The sequence below is a fragment of the Clytia hemisphaerica genome, unplaced genomic scaffold (assembly GCF_902728285.1).
Source record: "Clytia hemisphaerica strain Z4C2 unplaced genomic scaffold, Clytia hemisphaerica genome assembly, whole genome shotgun sequence".
Lineage (NCBI taxonomy): Eukaryota > Metazoa > Cnidaria > Hydrozoa > Leptothecata > Clytiidae > Clytia > Clytia hemisphaerica.
The window spans coordinates 564,270-588,186 of NW_027103564.1; the positions used below are offsets into that span (position 1 = coordinate 564,270).

A 23,917-nucleotide genomic window follows, 5' to 3' on the forward strand; every position below is an offset into this window, starting at 1 on the left:
GTGACGATTTATTAAAACTCGTCGTTATTTTTTTTCTCCAAAATCGGGCTCCGTTACATTCGAGAGTTTATAGTTAGGCACCTTTGTGCAAAAAAAAACATAGAGAATGAATGAGTCAATCTCGAGAAAAGCTGATAACTAAGTAATTGGGATTGTGCTTATAAAAAAATATCGAATTTGACCAATTTTTCTATGAAAACACGTCTAGGAGCCAACATTTAATGTCTAAACACAAATATTCTTCAAAATTAAGCTTTCATGAGCAAGAAAATATCTCATCTCATCAAAAATTGAGCAATTTCGCTAAGAACATCGATGTACGTTATAAAATAGTGATTCTTAAAGATAAAGATGCTAGTTATTGTTAGTTGTTAGTAAGTTATTTCATCAAGATTACAATATTTTTTTCTTCTCAATGCTAGATCTCGAGAATTTCATGAGGATAAATTTTCGCGGGAAAGGGCAAGGCAAAAATTCCCTATAAATACGAAATCTAATATTGCAAGAATTAACCAAATTTTACCAATTTAATTTTTGTTTTCGATTTTTGGAATTTCAGGGTCGGTCGCGCCCGTAAAACAACGAATAAAGTTCGTCTCGACTAAGATATAATTGTATATCTGATATCAGGAGATTTTAAAATTACCTCAGCATCAAAATTGCCAACACTAAATTATGTACAAAAGTAGGTAAAAATTTTCTTCTTCTTCGTTTTCATCTTCATTTTCTAAAACCTTTTGAATTACTTCCCTCTGAAATTATGGTGCTCTGAATTATCTTTTCAACCAAGTATGATTCGTTAGATTTGAAGAATTGGTTGGAAAATTTCAAGCAAAACAAAAATTTGTGCACACTTAAATCGAATCAAATTGAAAATTCCCAAACTTTGAATTCGAATAACCAGTAAAATTTGGAGGTTTACGTTTGGGGCTATATATCGAAGCAAAACTTTGGCTGAATTTTTTTATTCTGTTTTTTTATTCTGGTTATTTTACTCCTCTTCTTTGATTAACACCTTGAGCATAGTGGGCAGCACCCCTCTAACTTGAATAAAGTCACCCTCGCCTGCATAGGTGAGGGTGGTGAGGAGTTGGTTGTTGAAATCTTTGCTTGGAAAGGTTTGAAAGAAGACATTGCATTGACGTCAAAAGAGAGCTATGCATCACTTTAGACAGCCCACTTTATGCCCTCTTTAATTCACAATTAGAATAGGCAGGGCAAAAAGTGAGCCGTCTAAACTAGAGCTTAGACTGACTATTTTCTACCTGTACAACAAAGTAGTCGCCATTTCCTTTAACTGGGTTTCGTCATGGTTTAATGTCTTTTCGATTATTTTGTGGGCAATCGTCGAGTGTTGATGATGCCTATGAAAATTGTCTTTTTTTACTGTAAATCTCATCATGTTCTCTTGTTTCATCAATTGCGACAACTTTTAAGTACTGTTCTCATATGAACTTCAGACCAGTATCTATTAAAATGAAAAAGACAACCCAGCTGGCACACAACGTTGTTTTAACGTTGATCTAACGTTAAATGGACGTTGTGAACGTTAGATTAACGTTGAAACAACGTTGTGTGCCAGCTGGGAAATCATACTTCTATAATAATCGTAAATAGGCCGGTGATACGTAATAACATTCCGGATCCACACTTAATACTAGCTTCTACATGTTGCAGCAAAGAATGTAGAATCTGCAGTCGAATTATACTATGGTTTAACCTAGAAAAGTAAAGATGAATGTTGGAATAGGGTATGACTCCATTGTTTAATTTTCAGAAAAGGAATTCTTCATCACAACGTAAGTGGTTCATATTATCTATAATATGATATTATATTATTATGATAGACATCAAGGTTCGTAATCAAGTTATTGAGAGAATTAAATAGTTAAATAGAGATTGTAAAGCCAGTCCAATGACAAACATAGAAAATAAAATATAAAATCATTCTCACTGTTGATTTAAGGTTATCAAATTTTCCAGCATCATTAAACATATAAAGTGAGCCAAACGTCAACTCGATGATGAAACCATTCACAATGATTGAACAGTGATGAGTCTTCATATAGAAACGATATCATCTGCCAACATTCTTTGATCTTTCTAGAAAAAAAATTAATATAACTTGACTACACGTCATCAGCATAGCAAAGGGTAAATTTTCGTGAGCCTCATTATGCTTAGCATAATTTATTTTTTTGAACCTCGAATAAGCCTATGTTTTGCTTATGTAAATACGCAAATATTTTATGACAGGCCATTCAAAATAAAGGATCTTCTGAAAATCTGAAAATTGAGATGGCTCTAATTTCATTTTTGGTAAATTTTAAAATTACAATGAATGTAATTTTTGAGTTCGTAAACTGAGGCTCAGCATATCCAAAGTTTTTTTTTTAATTTGAGCCTGGATATGCTTAAGCCCGGGGGGGGCAGCTGGGCAAAAGGACCGACGGGTATGTGCGGGCACTAAGGGTGTCTTTTTCAAGGCACCTCAAATGCACTGTAAGGGTCGGAAAAACTAGAGATGCACTGTAAGGGTAGAAATTTCAGAAAATTCTTGAAAAATCTAGATATTTTGACCAAAAATGCTAGAATTTTGACCATTTTTTGCACGAAAGGGATCGAAAATTTGGGGGAAAATGCACTCTAAGGGTATGATTTTCACTGATTTTTGCTGCACTGTAAGGGTGCAATTTTAAAAGCCAATTTTTGGCCCGCACATACCGTCAGTCCGCAAACCCAGTGCCCCCCCCCCGGGTGCTTAAGACGTGAGCACTTAATAAAAAACAGCAGCCTCAAAACTATATCTGAGGGATATAAGAAAGAACTTCATTAAGAAATATTGTACACGAAAAAATGGAGAGAAAAACCCGGATAATGATGATGGTTTTAAAAGGACTTCTTAGACTACACAATACCTTATCGGAGAAAAAAATGTCGGGGTTTTAATTAGTCATGGAAAAGTTTCGTCGGGAAAAATTTCGTCATCTTGAGGCATTTTCGTCACTTTTCCCCGACCAAAATTTCAAATTCGTCACTTTCAGCCGACTTAACTGTCCAAAAGAAATGGTTTCCTTTACTAGCTCGAAAAATTATCTTGTAATTCGACGTTTAAAGCACAAACTTCGGTAAATAAAGGTGTTAAAAAAATAAGATTTGAATTTTGGTTGCGGTATGAAATTTCGGGTAAATGTTTTGGTCGGGGATAAAAAAATCGGGTACAAGTTTTGGTCGGGTGATAAAATGTCGGGGGAAATATTTCGTCGGGGAAAAATTTCGTCACCCCCTCAAAATTTTCGTCACTTTCCTCCGACATTTTTCCCCGATAAGGTATATTCATGATATTCATGACGTAATGTTTTCTACGGAAAGACCCCGGCTTTTGCCAGTAGTGACAAATTTTCACAACTTTGTCTAGTTTAAATTTGCCACTATCGGCTAAAACCAGGGTATTTCCATAGAAAACATTACGTCATGAATATCATGAATTGGTGGGCAATATTCGACAATTTAGTTTTCGGACCGTAATGTACGAAGTAAACAACAGGTACTCTTCTTTAAAAATAAATTTTCTTTCTTTGAACAATCCTCCTATAATGTTGGAATATTGCTAATGGAGGTGACAATGTATTGCGAACATCTTTTTTAACATATTGTCGGCACTCAGCAATATATCGTCAATATATTGTCTGACAGCATAAAACTTTTTTAAACTTTAATATCTTTTTCATTAGTTACTAGCCCTAAAGATTTCAGAAAAGAGTAAAAAAAGGACATTGAACAATTCAAAACTATTTTCATATGCCGAGTGAAGCAGCGCTCTCATACTGATTGTATGGCAGGTCTGGTGCGCAATGTAACGCGAATTTTGCCATGAGATATGTTTGCAGATGCTTGTGATTGGGATAATTTTTGAGTTGTTTAACTAAATGGTAGTTAATCAACAGAGCTCTACATCCGCTTCTACGGATTATTTTCACGAGAACTTTTTTTGCAGCCGTTAAGCTCATTAAACCATCTAATGAAATGAACTAATTAATCTCGTCTAATTGACATATTTTTGTTATTCCTTAATCACTTCATTAACCCAATGCAAGTAATTAGTCTCTAAATGTCTTAACAAGTTTAAATGGACATTTTTATAGACACGTCCGGTTTTTTTATAAGAAAATACATCAAAGATTGGAGTAAAAAGTTGCTTTTTCATCAAGGTCATCGTTAATTTTAAAAAGGTTTATTTTACAGATCTTTAAGGGCAGAAAGTTTCGCGAGGTCAAAAAGTCGCGAAATTTAGCAAATTTAAGTTTCGCGAATTATGGTTTTAGCCGAAATGGCACTTAATTGCGCCATCCAGTCTAAAAATCTTAAAACTTACCCCGGGTAAGTAAAGCATAATAAAAAGTTTTTTCGAGGTACAAAGTTCAAATACCAATTTAGGAACACAAAGATTCAAGTCACGTTCAAGTTCCAAGCATTTAAAGAATTTTGTTATAATGAGAGAATTGTCAGATTAAGGAGTGTTTAAAGTGTTTACTGATGGACCGTTGGAAAACTACACAGACCTTTCATGGCATTAAACTAAAATGACAAGCAATCGCCAATGGACATTTCAGTTGTTAGAAAACAAAGTTTGAAACCTTTATCCATGGAGCGAGTAAAAAAGTCATCGAGATTGGGGTGTTACAAAAACAAAGCATAGTACAAGCACGCCTCATATACAAGCCATGGTACACAACTTGATCTTGAAACAGGGGTGTAAAAGAGAACACATATCCACCATATACACCATCCCGTGTATACGATCTGATGTTGATACAGGGGTGTATCAAAGAACACGGGCTCACCTTGAATACCATCCAGGACCAACGATTTGAGCTTGAGATATGGGAATGACAAAATGACAAAAACATGGACTCGTCTTAGATATCATTCGGGAAAAAGACGAGTCTACCTGGAATACCGTCCAGGACACAAGATTTGACCTTGAGATAGGGTTGTAAAAAAAACAAGAGCTCGCCTTGAAAACCACCGGGAATAAACAATATGAGATTGAGACAGGGGTGTGACAAAGAACACGGGTCCGTCTTGAAAACCACTTGAGACATGAGATTTGATCTTGAGACAGAGGAGTAATAAAAAAATCGGTTCGTCTTAAAAACCACCCAGAACATCGCATGAGCGATTTGATCTTAAGACATGGGCTCTTCTTGAACACCAACGGGGCCACATGATATGAACTTGAGACAGGGGTGTAACAAAGCAAACGAGTCCACTTTATATACCATATCCCAGGTACAAGTTGGATTGAGACAGGCTCGTCTTGAAGAACATCATTTAAAACACACGATTTGATCTTGAGACAGGGGAGTGACAAAAAATAAATCGAAAGGTCACTATACGAGAAAAATATTTGAGAGCGTAAGTCGAAGATAATTTCAAGGGTTTCAGAAAGTTAACTTACATTGGAAATTTTATTCAAATTTGTTCACGATAAGTGGGTCTCTTTAGTCTGAATCGCAGACCTCTACAAAACCCCAGGTAGTATAGGAGCACTATAAGTATAAGGAGCACGAATCCGTTAGTGGATGCCAGCAGCCTAGGTTCTCTTTGGATACCCCCCCCCCTAACCTTTGTTATTTTTAAGATATTACAAGAGTTGCTTGTATTCCTGTTGTCAAAACTAATCTCAAAACAGATAATCCATACTGTGCATTCCACGCTCTGCTCTAAGAAGGGATAAACGTAGCCATGGCCTTTAGAGTGAATACGTGTCATACGCAGAATATTAGGATCTGCTCGAAGATTATGTGGATAGCTGGATATTATTCTGACTCCATTCTCATGCAATATATTCTAGATATGGCAATAAAACATGATGAATATTTTAGCGTTGTGCTTGTTCTTATAAAAAATACCTTCCTTTGGCAAGATAAACACTGTCTCAAATAACTATCATTTTACTTACGTCAATGATGCAAAATAAACAAAAAGAGTTTAATGTAAAAAATGCAGTAGTTCATGGAGAAGCTTTGTGTAAGCTATTTGAAGACATTTTGTGTGATTTGTTTTGAACTTTATATAAAACAAGATGGGAAGTATAAGCAGCGTTTCAACCATTGGTCAGAAATTATTGTTGTTGCAACCAAAACAAATTGATCCTTTAAAATGTGATCCAAACAAATCGTTGTATTGGCAGATCATCAGAAACAGACAACTAACTTTGAATCGTCAAGCCAAACAATTTAATTTGGGAAATACCCGCACGTTTAACGATCCAATCAAGGCTGCCATGTTTCTCCTTCAAAGAGAGTACGGCGATTCTTCGCTTTTCGTGAAAGATATACACGAAGCTGTCTTTATACCTCCAACGTTTGTTTCACGACAATATACGAAGAAATCAAAAGTAGCCATACTTGATTATGAAGTTAAGAAAGATATGGAAAGACTTTTGAACAACTTGAAGGAAGATTCACCAGGACACTGGAGGACGAAGGAATTAGAGAACTTCATGCAGACACAAAATGGTGCTGATCGTATTGACACCAAGGCGTTTGACAAATGGATTGTGAACCTGAAAATCATGTATTTGATCAATGAGGAGCTCAAAACAGATAGAGTCGATCTACCACCAACACCATCTGACCTAGGAGTCTTCGTTCAAAGGTGTATCAACGAATTGCCTTCGACATCACCAGAACCAGAGCTGAAAACCTTTCTACGCGAATGTCTTTCCAAGAAGAATTTGGCTTTTTGGGCTTCAGTTGTCAGAACTGGGAGAGGAAGTTGAACATCGGTTTTATGAAAAACTTCTTCCTTTAAAAGATGACATTCTCCAAGACACAGTCGTTCTTTCATCTGTCAGTTTTTTGACAAATGTTCGAAACAAAAAGCATAAAGAAGCAGACTTTTTGATCATCTCATGGCAAAGAAAACTCATCATTTCCGTAGAGATGAAAAGCGAACTTAATAACGATCGAGTTTTCGAACAATTGGAGTCGAACCATCAATTATTCGAAGAGAGATTGGGAGATCAGCTGGAGCCTGGATGGACTTTTTTTCCCGTTGTTTGTGTTAAAAACAGTTCCATCTCAGTCAGCACCCAACATTACATTTCCATGGAAACCGACGTCAAACAATGGCTTAAAAGTATCCATGATAATTTCCCAATCGTTCAAATCGTTCAAAATCTGACTCCACTCGATCAGGTCCAAAAACTTTTGAAGATTATCGTGTTTTCGATCCACGTTTCCAAGAAGGACCTAATTGCACCAATAACCAGCTCAAACTGGGTGGAGTACATCCAGAATGCCATCGAACATGTTTCAACTAGTGACAATATTTTGTTTTATTCCAATCAACAAATGGCAGTACTGAATAGCAACGATCCCCGCTACAAATTGATCATTTGTGGGCCGTTTGGAACGGGAAAAACAATATTACTCCAGCAGAAAGCAATGCAGTTAAACGGAGAACCTCGCTATAAAGGGAAAATCATGTTTTTAATTGAGCAAAATGAATCAATAAGTGAGTTGAAAAGCATGCTTTACCATCGTATGAGAGTTGAATTGGAGATGAAGCACGGAATATTTGTCATACAGATCAAACGATGGTCGGTAAGTAACAAAACATTTCTTTACACTAATAAAGTTTGTACACCAGAAATCAAGTCTGAGGGGTACGATCTCGATATTTTCGTAATCAATCTCAAAAACAATAAACAATCAAAAAAGATTCAAATCGATTCCAAATTTAAAATAAAAAACGATCCATTATAGTAAGGGGACATTCATTAGGGTGAATGACAACAATTTCCTTAGTGGAATAACTCATTTTTAAGAAGCATTTATTTAGAGACTTTAGTAATTGTGCGTGTGCGCGAGTTAGGTTCGACAAATTTTCATCGCCCAAAGACTAACTTTACGAGACTAAATTTACAAGCAAACTCAACAGGAATAATTGATACCATCGGATAAAGCATAAAACTCCCTGTCAAATTTTTGAATTTCAGAATCATATTCGAATAGAAATGATGTCAAAAGATCTACATTCTTCTTAAAAGTTGGTCAAAAAATTCTTACTTGTTACAATTGGTCCCAAGGAGTGGGAGGGAGGCCCCTTACAATCATTGTACAAAGTTAGCAAAGCTTTAAAAACATTTTTTGCTCGTACCATAGCAACATGAACATATCCTTCAAAATCTCATGCAACACGACATCAAAGCCGTCTTTTGTGATGAGTTCAACATGCATTAACGTGACTTGATAGAGAAGATGAAGGAAATGGTTGATTTCTTGTGGATCGTCCCATCGACAAAAAATTTGTCCGATCATTTGTCCGATCACTCTTTAGGACTTTGGAGAAACGAATTCACTTTTCTCGATCTCTCTCAAAATTTCCGTAACGCGCGAGAGATCGTGAAATCAACTATATCATCTGCCGAAGAAAACGATTATAAATACAAACAAGGTATCGTCATGCCTCCCGAAAATTTCCCAACAGGTTGCCCACCGATTTTTGTTGACACCTTTGAAGAAACAATGAAAGAAGCAAGAAAACGAACCAAATATGGAATTTTAGTCTTTCTTGGTATTGAGGAAATTTACGTTTATTTAAATCAGATGAATGAGAAATGGAAGAGGCACAGTTTAAGTGGAAATGATTTTAAAGGAAATGAGAATCCGTACAAATTTCTTCAAGAAGGAAACATTTTGATTGTTGATCATAATTTAACATATGGATTCGAGTGGCAAACCGTTATAATGTTTGAATACGGTGTGAATTATACTGATGCAACTATACACGATTGTAATCTCATGATGAGGTGCAGCACTAACCTCTTTGTTATAAAAAATAGTACGTAATTTATGAAAAGATTAAGACTGTCAAATCTTTAAGTATATAAACCAGGGTCAGCGTGTTTCAAACACACTGTTGGAGACCACTTCAAAAAGAACTTTCTGTAGTATTCATCAGAGAAGAATTTTCACTTTATTAACTCTTTTTTTTAACTGGTAAAAATCTTTACGATGCGGACCTTTGGCTGCTGCATAGAACCGAGCAGAAATGTTGAAATTTAAAGCCGAGAAAAGTAGGACGAGTAGAAGTTTGTACTTACCTTACTTAGCTTAATAACTTGTGACGTAATATAATAGATTAAACATCTTTTGGAAATCTATTGTATTGTAGATAATTAAAGAATTTCAATGAAAGACTTTTTTCTTTGTTTCAGAGTATTTTGGCTTCTGTATATTAATCTTTTCTTATTTTTTACGGGGGTCCTTGCTTGGAAAACATTGGGGAACGCAAATGCATTGCCACTAATAAGTTTTCAATTTTCTTACTAACTTTGAAGGCTTAATTAAATAAAATACTATCCAATTAAAACTTGTTTTGCGTTTCTGACTTTTTGAGACCTCTTTTTAAAGTTTCAGATTGATTTCCAGTGTTAAATTGACGTCTTTCAGGATTGTTACCAAGAATTCCATGCTTGTTTTCGTAGAATACTGGATAAATTACCCTCGGCCAAATTTCGAAATCTTTTAAATTTCCCTCGTTGCACTCGGAAGATTTCAAAAAATTTCAAATTTGACCTCGAAATTTGAAATTTATCCCGAATTTCCCTCATAATCATCAGGTACGAAGCACCGGGTACGGCAGGTACGGCGGTCGCCGTACCAGACCGAAATTTTCCTCTTCGTCGGTAAAATCGATTAAATTTCCTCATTCGCTGTACCAGATTTAAAAAGCTTCCGTCGTGCCTGAGCATGATATTACTAGTACGAATATTCAGATAATTCAACGGGAGGAACAAAGCGTAGTTTAAACAAAACGAACATTATCCTGATATACGATTATTGATTAATATATAACATTAAAGGTCTGGGGCCACTTGAAACCAATTTCATCAAAATGAAACACAAACAAGTCGCAGTTCAATTGCTAATCTTTGTTTGTAGTAGTCCACCCGCCTAAGAGAAATCTCAACAAAACAAAATTAAATGATAACACAAAAAGTGCAAATAAAATTGAGATTGTTTTAGTATGACGCGCCTTATGTTGCAAAACTATATCATCTTGGCTTCCAATAAATTAGCTTTCGATTCGATCAAAATGAAGGTTATCTTGTGCCCCAAGGGTCCCGAAAAAACAAAAAACGTCAATTATTTCCACGGGTTTTCAAATTTGCGAAAGATTTACACTTTTTTTTCCAACTTTGCACGGAGGCAGTCGGCACGCGATATGAGATACTACATGAGTCAAATATATTAACAAACATACTTTTGTATAAATTTTTGATTAAAAAAAAAAAAAGAGAACAATGAAACACCTGAAAAGACCAAAATTTACACTGCAACGACTTCTCCCCAAAAACGCTAATAGATTACCTATATCCGTATACTCTTACGGCTATGTGAAGCCCGTGATGGGCGGAGATGTCTCTTAAAAAAATGAAAATATATTTGGACCAAGAGATAAACATTAGAATAAATATAAATATTATTAGACTAAATTAGCTAAAAAACGAATAATAAGAGGCAAACAAATCAAGTATCACAAATCCACATCGAAATGATGGTGGCATAACCTTGCGGTCACGTCGGGCGCAAACTAACGAGAATGCAAAAGTGTGAAAAAAGTCTCTTAATGCTGGGCTAGCGTTACAGAAATTTTTCATAAACTCATTTAGTATAGCAAGATAAAAAAAAACTAATTTCCTGAAAATTGATATGAAATTGAACTTTCAAGAAAGATAATGTGATGGTTTTTTCACAGCGTACAAAATAACGTTCAAAAAAATTCTCTCAGTCATCAAGTAAATTCTTGAGTTTAGTAACTAAGCGCTATTTTCAGAATTTGGTCAATTAAAGTCTGTCTCAAAAAATGGCTGCAACTTTTGCTAGAATTCAAATCAATTTGCGATTTTGCGCTTGTTAAAAAGATATTTGCGAGTGGAATATTATCCAGCAAAAAAAAATTAGAAAAAAAAGAAAAATGAAATTGAAAAATGAAGAAAAAAAATCAACTTCTTGTAGAAATGTGGTGACTACAATTTTCACAGGAGTGGTTCTTCAATCTTAGATCATCATCACTGTGAAAAATGTACAAAATTCAATCAAAAGAGATCAACTTCAGAAGGGTTGAAAGTTTTAATGTTTTAACTGTCCACAATTTGTCTGGAATCATAGATTTTGAGTCAATTTTCCTTATTTTTGTAATTTTTAGTAAAAAGATTGCTATATTTTATCATAGCACTTTCTTGCCAGGAAGATATTTAACCTGGAATTGTGATTTTCCATACAGGCAACTTATTTATATGTTTTTCTACAAAAAAAGTGTTTTGAAACCTTTTTTCCATCTTGCTCTTAAAGCAGTGATTTCCTGTTCACCTCCATTTTGTCACAGAATTTGTCTCAACCAAAATCATTGCACGCTACCCCCACTGTTAGAGTGTCTATTGAAGATTTTTTTAAGCTTGAGGGTAAGTTCTATCTATACAGAGGGGGTCGGTACTAAAATTTCAGGTGACATGGTGATATTACAAAAAAAGGCTTTTAAAAAGTATTTTAGTACCATGTGTACTGAAATCCCAAATTAGGTGAAAGAGTACTAAAAATCACAAAATTTTAGGAAATTTAACTATTGACTGAGCATTTTAGGCAAAATGAAAAAAAATAAAAACTTTCTTTATAAGACTTGAACATTTTAGTTTTGTGTCGGGATATCAGTAATTTTGACAGTTGGACCTAATAATAAAAATAACAAACCTAATAATAATAAAATCTGAAGATATTTTTCATATTTCTTATTTCAGTGCATACAATGTAGAAAATTAATAAACTAAAATCATCATATTATCCTTATCCTTAAAGTTAAGAAAAAAGAAATATCACTTGGAAAGTGCCAAAATACTCGAGTTTATAAAGTTACGCTAAATCACTGTAACTATGCAGCTGTAACTTCAGTTAAAAGCATCGAAATGTTGTGTAGCTGTCTTTAAAAGGACTAAGAAATGATGGAATGGTAATTTAAAGTTTGTTAGAGCTGGTGTCCATCCTAAAAAATTATAGGCTTTTGAGGAAACTTCTCAAGAAAAACATCCAAACTCAGGCAACTGCGAACTAGAAATTGGCATATTTACCCCCTGATTTGACACCTGTATCCCAGATGCCAGATACTTAATGAAAACCACAGATTGATTTCCTCTATTATCTATCAGAAAGTATCAGTTGAATATCAAATTTCGTAAACCTTAATACTTTTTCATGGGTCAATAGGTCCAAAAAAAAAAAATAATAATATAACAATCCACTAAAACGGACAATTTTATCCCCTCGTTTGTCCAGTTGCACTCTGAATGTGACAGTTTCAAGTCAGAATTGTAATTTTCCAGAGTATATTACACAAAGATCAAGTTAAAACTATTTTCAATGATATTTTAGGCGAGATAAGCAGTGAAAATTGCTGAAAATTGCTCAAATTATGTAAAAATTCAATAAAATGGGCATTTTCACCCCCTGAAGCGTCAAAAATGAAACTAAATACAGTTGACAAGAAATTTTGCTGGTGTATCGCATCAAATTTTATCATAACACAAAGTTTGTGCCTCATTAAAAATTGTTTTGGTATACGTAGGTCCCAGTCTTATAAAGTGTCAAAATTCAGTGAAAATACCCAAATTTTCCCTATTTTTGCCTCAGGTAAACCCCCAAGAATTATCTTTCGCAAAACTCTTTTGCCAATGATGATCACCAATGTATCTTGAAATTTTTGGCAAAGTTTCAAAGCAATTGGTCAATTTATTCATGAGATATAGCAAATTAAATCATACATGGAAAGATATTTTCCTTAACAAATCCTTACAAAGGGTAAAAAGCACCCCATAAACTCGGGCCCAATATGAAAAATTGACCAGGAGTTAGTTTGGGAACCGACCATCTCTTAAACTAGGATAGTTGAGGATTCCAAAACTGTATAGTTTATCCTGTATAATCTTGGGTTAAGCAGGATGCCATCTTTCAGGTTTGGCTCCCAGACTAATAGGCCTATTGTTTAGAACAATTGAAAAATAAGAATATTGCTCAACCAAAGTACACCATTCTTATAAAAACAGCTGCCTTGTATTGTATTACACATAACTTAGTCCTTTGCAAAAGCTTTCTGGAACTACTTCAGAGGGCAATTAAGAACTCAAGGGTGCATAAGTTGCATAATTTGATTAAGTATTAATCTTATTGTGCCTAATGGTACTACTGATTTACCTTATAATTACTTCCGATAGTTTCCAGTTCCAAAGATAACTGCTCTCCCTCACAGGAGCCCAACTTGTCATTTCAGCCGAAATGAGGTTTGACGGTTACAAATTTTTAGAGGGAGCATACTGCGACGGAGAGCGTTGAAATTTTGCACAGACACCCTTGAGAATAAACTCTATTGGCTTCCAATAGTTTCCAGTTCCAAAAATAACCGCTCTTCCCCACAGGAGCCCAACTTGTCATTTCGGCCGAAATGAGGTTTGACGGTTACAAATTTTTAGAGGGAACACACTGCAACGGAGAGCGTTGAAATTTTGCACAGACACCCTTGAGAATAAATTCTATTGGCTCCCAATAGTTTCCAGTTCCAATAATAACGGCTCTCCCCCCACAGGAGCCCAACTTGTCATTTCGGCCGAAATGAGGGTTGACGGTTACAAATTTTTAGAGGAAGCACAATGCCAACGGAGAGTGTTGAAATTTTGCACAGACACCCTTGAGAATAAGCTCTATTGGCTTCCAATAGTTTTCAGTTCCAAAAATAACCGCTCTCCCCCACAGGAGCCAAACTGGTTATTTCGGCCGAAATGAGGTTTGACGGTTACAAATTTTTAGAGGAAGCACACTGCCAACCGAGAGCGTTGAAATTTTGCACAGACACCCTTGAGAATAAACTCTATTGGCTTCGAATAGTTTCCAGTTCCAAAAATAACCGCTCTTCCCCACAGGAGCCCAACTTGTAATTTCGGCCGAAATGAGGTTTGACTGTTAAAAATTTTTAGTGGGAACACACTGCAACGGAGAGCGTTGAAATTTTGCACAGACACCCTTGAGAATAAACTCTATTGGCTTCCAATAGTTTCCAGTTCCAAAAATAACCACTCTCCCCACAGGAGCTCAACTAGTCATTTCGGCCGAAACATAAGGTTTGACGGTTACAAATTTTTAGAGAGAGCACACTGCGACGAAGAGCGCTGAAATGTTTCACAGCTACCCTTGAGAATAAACTCTATTGGCTTCCAATAGTTTCCAGTTCCAAAAATAACCGCTCTTCCCCACAGGAGCCCAACTTGTCATTTCGGCCGAAATGAGGTTTGACGGTTACAAATTTTTAGAGGGAACACACTGCAACGGAGAGCGTTGAAATTTTGCACAGACACCCTTGAGAATAAATTCTATTGGCTCCCAATAGTTTCCAGTTCCAATAATAACGGCTCTCCCCCCACAGGAGCCCAACTTGTCATTTCGGCCGAAATGAGGGTTGACGGTTACAAATTTTTAGAGGAAGCACAATGCCAACGGAGAGTGTTGAAATTTTGCACAGACACCCTTGAGAATAAGGTCTATTGGCTTCCAATAGTTTTCAGTTCCAAAAATAACCGCTCTCCCCCACAGGAGCCAAACTTGTTATTTCGGCCGAAATGAGGTTTGACGGTTACAAATTTTTAGAGGAAGCACACTGCCAACGGAGAGCGTTGAAATTTTGCACAGACACCCTTGAGAATAAGCTCTATTGGCTTCCAATAGTTTTCAGTTCCAAAAATAACCGCTCTTCCCCACAGCAGCCCAACTTGTCATTTCGGCCGAAATGAGGTTTGACAGTTACAAATTTTTAGAGGGAACACACTGCAACGGAGAGCGTTAAAATTTTGCACAGACACCCTTGAGAATAAACTCTATTGGCTTCCAATAGTTTCCAGCTCCAATAATAACCGCTCTCGCACACTGGAGCCAAACTTATGTCATTTCGGCCGAAATGAGGTTTGACGGTTACAAATTTTTAGAGGGAACACACTGCAACAGAGAGCGTTGAAATTTTGCACAGACACCCTTGAGAATAAACTCTATTGGCTTCCAATAGTTTCCAGTTCCAAAAATAACCACTCTCCCCACAGGAGCTCAACTTGTCATATTGGCCGAAACGAAACGAGGTTTGACGGTTACAAATTTTTAGAGAGAGCACACTGCGAGGAAGAGCACTGAAATGTTTCAAATATACCCTTGAGAATAAACTCTATTGGCTTCCAATAGTTTCCAGTTCCAATAATAACCGCTCTCGCACACTGGAGCCAAACTTATGTCATTTCGGCTGAAATGAGGTTTGACGGTTACAAATTTTTAGGGGGAGCACACTGCGAAGGAGAGCGCTGAAATTTTGCACAGATACCCTTTAGAATAAACTCTATTGGCTTCCAATAGTTTCTGATTCCAAAAGTCGTCACAAAAACTTCAAAACGCAAATTTGAGAAAATCAAACGAATATAAAATGTCAAACGTAGAATATAAAACCAACTTCAACTTATTCTTTGAATCACCCCAGGGAAAGGTTGTCCAAATCATTCCTTGGAAAAAAGCTCAAATTAAACTGTCGAGTATCATAGTTGCAAACCGTCCCGAATAAAACCATAACTTATCTACTCTAGAAGTATCGAGCACACGTTTTTTATCTGCCATTTTTTATTTTTGAATAGCACGCTTGGATTGACTTTGTTGTGGAGCAACATGGATATTTGAATGCTGTGGTGGAGCAAGAGCGCGTGAATACGTGAATTGAGATATCAGCGTGAACGTGAAAACTAGAACAGTGCTCACATCACTGGATAACGACCGCCTTAAATTTGATGAAGAATTCATCGGTTTAGACAATGATCCACTTCCACACTCTCGTTTGCGTGATTTAACTTGAAAATATGGATATTTTTTATAAGCATTGCACTTATAAGCATATCTAGGCTCAGATATGGGGAAAATTAGGCATATGGCAAACATTACTTGAACCTATGAAAAATATTTTTTTCCTGATTTTGGCTGGAATTTTGCGGATTTTCAGTATTTCCTTAAATTTATGTTTTAGATCCAAGCATCCCCTCAAGCATTTTTCAGCCTTATTAAAGCTTTGAACCTAAGCATCTCTGAGCCTGTTTTCGGATTTTTGTATGCTTTTAAAAATAATACATGTATAAGCTAAACCACTGTGGCAGTTTTGCTAAGTTGCTTGACGAGATTAGTGATTTTGATGAGGCAGTATATTTTGAGCTGTTTAATCACTTGTGGTTTGAATCAGAAGCTAATTAATATTTTAAGTTTTTTTATATACTTAACATTTATCTCCCTAGCGGGGCGCCACAGCATGTTTTTCATCTATTCATGATTAACGTCGTTATTTCCGAAAAAATGCTTTTTTTATCTCCGTAGTATAACGCCACACATTTCAGAAAACCAGCGATTCTACAAATATCTCAAATTTGTCTCAGCTGCCCTTTAACCGACAAAATTCGCTCGATTCGCTCGCATAGTCTTGTCATATTAACTTATTGTCATGGTAAAGTCATTCAAAATAATCAAAACTATATAACATTAACATCATCAAAGATATCTAAAGAAATATTTTTGTTATTTTTCTGAGGACGTGTTTTTTCATTTTCAATGACAATCTTTGTGCATCGAGAGCGTTTTTAGTCAAAAAAGTCAAGAGAAAATGTTCTCTGTCACTCATATTCTACTACAATACAACAATACACAAATGATACCGCGTTAACTTAACTAATTTGCAAAAGTAGGTAGTTCTAAAACATCTTGATTTTTTGAAATTTGGACCTGGAAAAAAAGTCAGTTTTTTGGAAATAACTTTCGAACTACTTTTTCAAACTTAATGTATGATAGCTCTAAATTCAAGTTAGAGCATCCTCTATACAATAAAAAAAGAATGAATAAAAAATCCAAATCCTGAAGCTCACAATATCTCGACAAACCTGTATACGTTTTTTTGGTACACCCGGTAGTATAAGTCGTATGAGGTGCCGGCAGAATGAAAACCAAAGACAATTGTGTAAGGCAACTTTTTTTACAGAAACGCTCTTTCCACTACTGGAGTATACAAAGCAGTCCTTATGTGAATTTGTACTAGTAATATCATGGTTATGAGGGAAATTCGGGATAAATTTCCCGAGGTCAATTTTGAAATTTTTTGAAATTTCCTGAGTGCAACAAGGGAAATTTAAAACATTTCAAAATTTGACCAAGGAAATTTCTCAAAAATGGTTTATCAAATTGTCTTCAAACTTTCAAAAAAATCTTTAAAAAAATTCTAAAAATGAAGATGAAAATGAAGAAGAAAGAAATGAAGATCTTGTAGAAAAGTGCTATAACTTTTATTTTCACTGGAGAGATTCTTTGATCTTAGGAGGTCATCACTGTGAAGAAATTTCATCAAAATATCTAATCAATATAAAGTTATGATATAAAGTTAATAAGTGATTGACCCCAAAAAACAGCAAAAACTGCAGAAAACAGCGTTTTTAGACGTCAATCAGCTTATAACTTTTTTTGATATCTTATGACTGATAGATTATTTTTTAGAAATTTTTCCACAGTGTTGACGTTCGATGATCAAGGATTCACTTCAGTAAAAATCATAGTTATAGCACTTTTCTACAAGATCTTCATTTTTTTCTTCTTCATTTTCATCTTCATTTTTAGAATTTTTCTAAAGATTTTTTTTAATTCAAATTGTTCCACTTACTAATATCTTTCCAATGATACCAAATTTATAAAGATTAAAGAATTCCTTCAAAAGTTATAGATAAAAGAAAAAAGAGTGCACACTTATCGTGAATAGGCTTTAGTTAATCTTTCAAAACAAAATTTTACAAAAGCAGAATACAACCTACTTGGTAAAAACCTAAACTTTTGTCCAACACCAGGTAACTACAACAGAACAACGCTACAGAACGACATAAACGATTTCGCAAGAGAAATTAAACTAAATCTAAAATTTGGAATGGACCCTAATGTAGCAGTGGCTAAAAAACCATTCTACATAAAAAAGCGCTGATAAAGGAGGCGCCGTAGTAATACAAGACATTGCAGATTATATAAATGAAACCCTAAGACAACTAAATGACCAGACTTTCTACAAGGAGTTGACATGACCTCACACCAAAACATAACAAAAAGACATCATAGAATCACTGAGAAAATTCAAGCTGCTAGACGATAAAACCACTTAAATGCTTACCGAGACACAGCCAAAGACACCAACATTTTACAACAACCCTAAAATAAACCATATAACCCAGGCAGACCTGTCATCAGCTCCATCAATTGTCACACAGCACGCATCTCCCAATATGTCAATTATCACCTACAAGACCATGCAAAATCACTACCTTCATATATCAAAGACACAATAGACTTTATCAACACAACCAAAGATATAGATATACCAACGCACGCGATACTCTTGTAACCATGGATGTGTCGGCATTATATACCAATATCCTGAATGTCGAAGGCATAGCCTCCATTCGTAAATCATTAACAAACGTCGAGTCGTCCATTAAAGACATGACAGTAATTTCAACAACTTAACAACTTCATATTCAGTGACAAACACTATCTCCAAATCAAATGATGCGCAATGGATACTAGATTTGCCCCATCGTATGAAAACATTTTTATGGGAGAGTTCGAAGAACGAGAAATCTATCCACGCATAACTCACAACATCATAAAATATAGCTAAAATGTTACAAATAAGCTGCCTATAGAAAAAAACAGACTATTATAATTCTTTAAACTTTCAAAGAGATACTGCAATGATGCTACTAAAGATTTTTCAATACCAAAAAATAGACACAAAAGCTAGACCTAAGTATGAAACAAATTTCCAGCCTTCATGTTCTATTTTTCCATTTTCTATCTCGTAACAAGTAATCGAAATAAGTTATAGGAAAGCAAAAAGATTCTAACACATAAGTCAGTTTTTCTTATAAAAAGTAAAAGGTTATCATAACATTTTATAAGAAAAAATTGAAAGGCTTTAAATAAGAACTTTTCTTAAAAAATAAAAGTTATAAAAGTCTCGCGTTGAAAGGTATCTACCCTTTCCCCTATCATCATCATCACAGATGACATATTTTTTATATGGAAAGACACAGAAAGTGATCTAAAAGAATTTTTCGCAATCGTCCAGTTCACCCCTGTCACATGAACAGCATTAGTCTGCCTAATGTTCTTATCAAAATTAGAAAAATATTCTTATAAAAAATATAAAAATTCAGTTAAAAATCGTTTAGTTTCTTATATAAAAAATAGCTTCAAAATTTCATTTCTTTTGTATATTTAATTACTTTATCATTAGCAAATCATCACTTCACATCATCATTTATTACCTCACATCACACTTAGTATATTTTCTTTTGTATTATATAATTACTCTAGGTTTTTCTCACTTAATGATTTTATAATTGGGGAGCAATTATCTCCTCAGATTTCTCTTTTTTTTACTCTCTCATTTTTTCATTCTGTGTTGAAACATTGTAGAGCAAGGAGCTCAATTCTTTGTTGACATGTTGTCAGTCAGAGTCAAACTTAAAACTTATTAAATTGGTAAATGGAATTTGCTGAATTGAATTTTTAATAATAATTTGCATTTCACTGTGGATTTACCCAGCTGGTAATCCACTCATTTCACTGGTCATTTTCACAGCAATCACATTGGGCCAGCCGGTAAGCTTTTTGTTTGCATTTCTCACTTTTTGTTTTCTCTTCTCCTAGTCTTAGGTTGGCTCAACTTTTAGGCTCTGCATTTGCCCTTTTGGCACAGGCTTCTACCCATTGCTGTCCTAGGTTAGGTTAGGTTAATTTTTTCTAAGATTATATCATACTTTTATTCTTTCATATGATTTTCTGTTCACTCAAATTGTTTCTCAAATTAGTCTAAGTTTCATAAATCAATTATCAATTTAAGCTCCTAATTTTGTCATTTAGTCACTATTTTCATTTATTTTATCAATTCAAATACTTATTATTCCTTAATTTATTTTCATTCAGTTTGAACGCAAAGATATCAATCCTTCAATCAATATCTTGTTACAAACCCCCTCAAGTGTGTTGCACTATTCCACATTCAAACGGAGCCACACCCTCCAATCACACTCAACTCAATCAACTTCATCAATTCAGCCAAACATTTATGTCAAAGAGAAATCTTCCTCGTATAAACTATAAGGAACTTCACAACACTGGTCGGAGTATCCACGTCGAGGACCATCTTTCCAGTCAACTTGCAAATCTTTCACTTCGTGAAACCATCATGCCTTCGACAAATGAAAGCACCATCAATAAAATCAAAGTCCTAATTGCAGCTATCAATGATGCAATCGATGAGACACCAATCAATGGTTTGACTGCCACTGAAGTCGATCCAACCATTTCACAAATGAATTCAAGACGAGATGAGCTGAGACTCCTGTGCATAGAATCGAACCTGATGATCAAGATGACCTCATTCTATCAGCCCTGAGAGCAGAAACATCAATCAAGACGTACAATATATCAGCTCGAGATCACAAGTCCAAACTAAATCTCGCCAATACCCAAGTGACATCACAAACAACTATCAGTAATGAGAAATCTATTGCATTCAGTATTGAGGTTATGCAACAAAATCTCTTCGAAATCAATTCAACTATCACTCAAGATCTTCAAAAGTTGGACGATAAACAACTTACCCAACTCAAGGACGAATCATCCAAACTCTCCGACAATCTTGACAGGTTATCCATCAAGTACGAGAAACTTCTTCAATCACCAATCACCGATAGTGATGCTTCAGAAGCCATCATGAATATGGGTGCACTTCTCATCAAGCTCAACTCGAAAAAACTCGACTTCAATACTGCTGTCCATCGAGAGTACACCAAGAGAGAACTGGAGAAAGACCACAGTATGACTAACATTAAAATCAAGCTCGACAAATTCTGTGGGTATGAATCACCTATTGACTTTTATACTTTCAAATCGAACTTTGAGAAATTATATATCAAATCAACTCCTTCAAGCTACTTACCTGATCTTCTCAAAAACAATCATCTTGGTGAGCCAGCCATCACTCTCGTTCGAAGTCTTGACAATATCGATGATATTTGGCAACGTCTAAAAGTAGCTTTTGGGGATTCGAGAACTCTTCTAACGAAAAGACTTCAGACACTCAATAAATCTGAAATCGCCAAAAGTCGTGATCCTGAAAAACTTGTCATCGCACTCAGCAAGTTCTCAAATATCATTCGTGAAGTGATGCAACTTGCTCACAAACATCAAATTGAAGACAATCTTTACTTTGGAGAGTCACTTCCACGAATTTACCAACAACTCGGTGAGGGTCGTCTCACAAGATTCTTGTCAAGCATCAGCGATGATGAACTCACTCCAAAACAAACTTGGGGAAAGTTGCTAACTTTTCTTGAGAAAGAGGAAAAGCTGAATCAACAAAAAGTCAGCATTCAAACTCAACGTACTAACGAGAAGAAGGATCCACCTCAAACAAATCAAATTCCAAAGAAGAAGACATTCCTTGGCAACCAAAACGATCCAGTCAAATGTCAACTGTGTGGAGAAGCTCCATCATCATCAGAGCACATGGTATCAAATGGTCCAAATGGTTCCAAGATCGTCCAATACTATACATGCAAAGATTTCGTCGAGAAGAAACCTGCAGCTCGTCTAGCAATCATCAATAAAAAGGGATTCTGCACTCAATGTCTTCTGCCAGGTGCTGACGCATCCAAAGGAAAGCACTCTGATGGTCGATGCCAGAGGGACTTTACATGTCCACACCCCAGTCACCACCAGTATACCATCAAGAAACATGTCCTATTATGCGAAGAGCACAAGGACAATCAATCAAATCAAGATATTCTCGATCGGTTCAAGTCTAGATTCATGCGAAGTTCACACCTACCAGATTTCGTGAAGCAAATCAAACTGTCATTCCACTCTTCATTCAAGTCTGATGTATCACCTCATGATGATTCAATCACCGAAAAGGGAATCTATCTTCTTCAGACAATTACTGTCAATGGCAATAGAGTCAACATCTTTTACGACAATGGTTGCTCTGACTTCATACTATCAACCAAAGCTGTTCAACTTCTTGGATCATCAGCCATCAAATTCAGTAGCGAATCAATCAACATTGGAGGTGTTGGAAACACAGCCACTGTATCTTCAGGAAGCTACAAAGTCAATCTTCCACTTCAGGATGGAAGAATCGTCACCCTCTCAGGAATCTGCTTGGATCAAATCACATCAAACTTTCCCATCTACCCACTCATTGAGGTTGAGAAGGACATAACTACCCACTACAAATCATCAGGAGGAATTGATCCTCTACCCAAACTACCACCTCATGTTGGAGGAGAAGTCCACTTGATGATTGGTGTCAAGTATCTGCGCTATCATCCAAAGCTTGTTCACCAATTGGATTCTGGATTATCTATCTATAAATCTTCATTCATCAACTCAGACGGAGGAAGAGGTGTCATCGGAGGTCCGCATAAACTATTTACCGAAATTCACAACAGCTTCTTTACGTCATCAACAGCCTTCTTTATTAATAGAGGAAGGTACTTATTCAACAATCCATCAATACTTGGTTATCAGGAAGAACAACTGCTTCTTGACGATCAGAATCACTCAGATGTCCATCTCACACATCAACAGCGACTGTTCGAACAAGTCGAGTCTACTGGTTGTGAAGTGTCCTACAGATGTCCATCTTGCAGAACGTGCAAGGATTGCAAGCACTTCGACCAATACCAAACAATCAGCTTGAGGGAGGAAGTGGAGCAAAGCCTAATCGATGCATCTGTCACCATCAATCTGGAAACATCAACTACAACAGCCTCACTTCCATTCATCTCAAGCCCAAATCGCCTTGCTGCCAACAAAGATCGTGCAATGAAAACCTTCAAGCAACAACTCAGAAAGCTGAACAACCCATCCAATATCAAAGACAAGCAAGACATTTTGGATTCGGAATCGAAGCTTCAGCAACTCAATTATGTCGAATACGTTGAAAACCTCCCACAAGACGTTCAAGACTCACTGCAAAACCATCCAATCCAGAACTTCATTCCTTGGCGTGCTGTGTGGAAGGGGAATTCGGTAAGCACACCTTGCCGAATTGTATTTGACGCCTCTCAAGCTACGTCCTCTGGTTATAGTCTTAATGATCTATTGGCCAAGGGTCGTAACAATCTAAATAAACTCCAAGAAATCATCATCCGGTGGTCAATGCACCGAGTTGGAGTTCATACCGACGTGAGAAAAATGTACAATACAGTCAGACTCAACCAATCAGACTGGTGCTACCAACGATACATTTGGGAAGAAAACCTTAATCCTTCGAAGATACCCAAAGAAAAAGTCATAAAAACACTTATATATGGCGTTCGATCGAGTGGAAACCAATCTGAGTATGCATTACGAAAGGTAGCCGAATTATCAAAAGATCAATATCCAAAAGCCAACGAAGTGATACAGAATGACGTCTACGTAGATGACTGTATCACTGGTGCTCAATCAATCCAACAAGCCCACATTTTGGCAGACGACATCGAACTCAACATCAACAAAGGAGGATTCCAACTGAAAGGTGTTTCTTTTTCTGGAGAAAAACCGTTGGAGAATCTCACAGACGATGGAGAGACGATTCACGTTGGTGGAATGCGATGGTTTCCTAAAGACGATATGTTATCACTCAATATCAGTCAACTCAACTTTGCGAAGAAATGTCGTGGTAAAAAGCCATCAAACACTGTCAACATCATTCCTGCCAAACTACTCGAAGACACTGCGCATCGAAAGTAGCAGAAATTTTT

At 36.0% G+C, this 23,917-nt stretch overlaps 2 protein-coding genes across 2 annotated transcripts; both read left to right on the forward strand.

Annotated features, from left to right (window-relative positions):
• The first annotated feature begins 6,027 nt into the window (after positions 1-6,027).
• On the forward strand, positions 6,028-9,228 carry LOC136800908 (uncharacterized). Its single transcript, XM_067057520.1, has 2 exons — positions 6,028-7,613; positions 8,175-9,228. Exon 1 carries the CDS (start codon positions 6,089-6,091, stop codon positions 6,785-6,787), a length of 699 nt encoding a protein of 232 aa, XP_066913621.1. The 5' UTR covers positions 6,028-6,088; the 3' UTR covers positions 6,788-7,613; positions 8,175-9,228.
• Positions 9,229-20,693: 11,465 nt separating this feature from the next.
• LOC136800883 (uncharacterized) lies at positions 20,694-23,906 on the forward strand. Its single transcript, XM_067057492.1, has one exon. It carries the CDS (start codon positions 20,694-20,696, stop codon positions 23,904-23,906), a length of 3,213 nt encoding a protein of 1,070 aa, XP_066913593.1.
• The last annotated feature ends 11 nt before the right edge of the window (positions 23,907-23,917 follow it).

Bases quoted from the DNA above. Each gene is read 5' to 3' on its own strand.
- LOC136800908 (XM_067057520.1), top strand. From the start codon at position 6,089: ATGGGAAGTATAAGCAGCGTTTCAACCATTGGTCAGAAATTATTGTTG.
- LOC136800883 (XM_067057492.1), top strand. From the start codon at position 20,694: ATGCAACAAAATCTCTTCGAAATCAATTCAACTATCACTCAAGATCTT.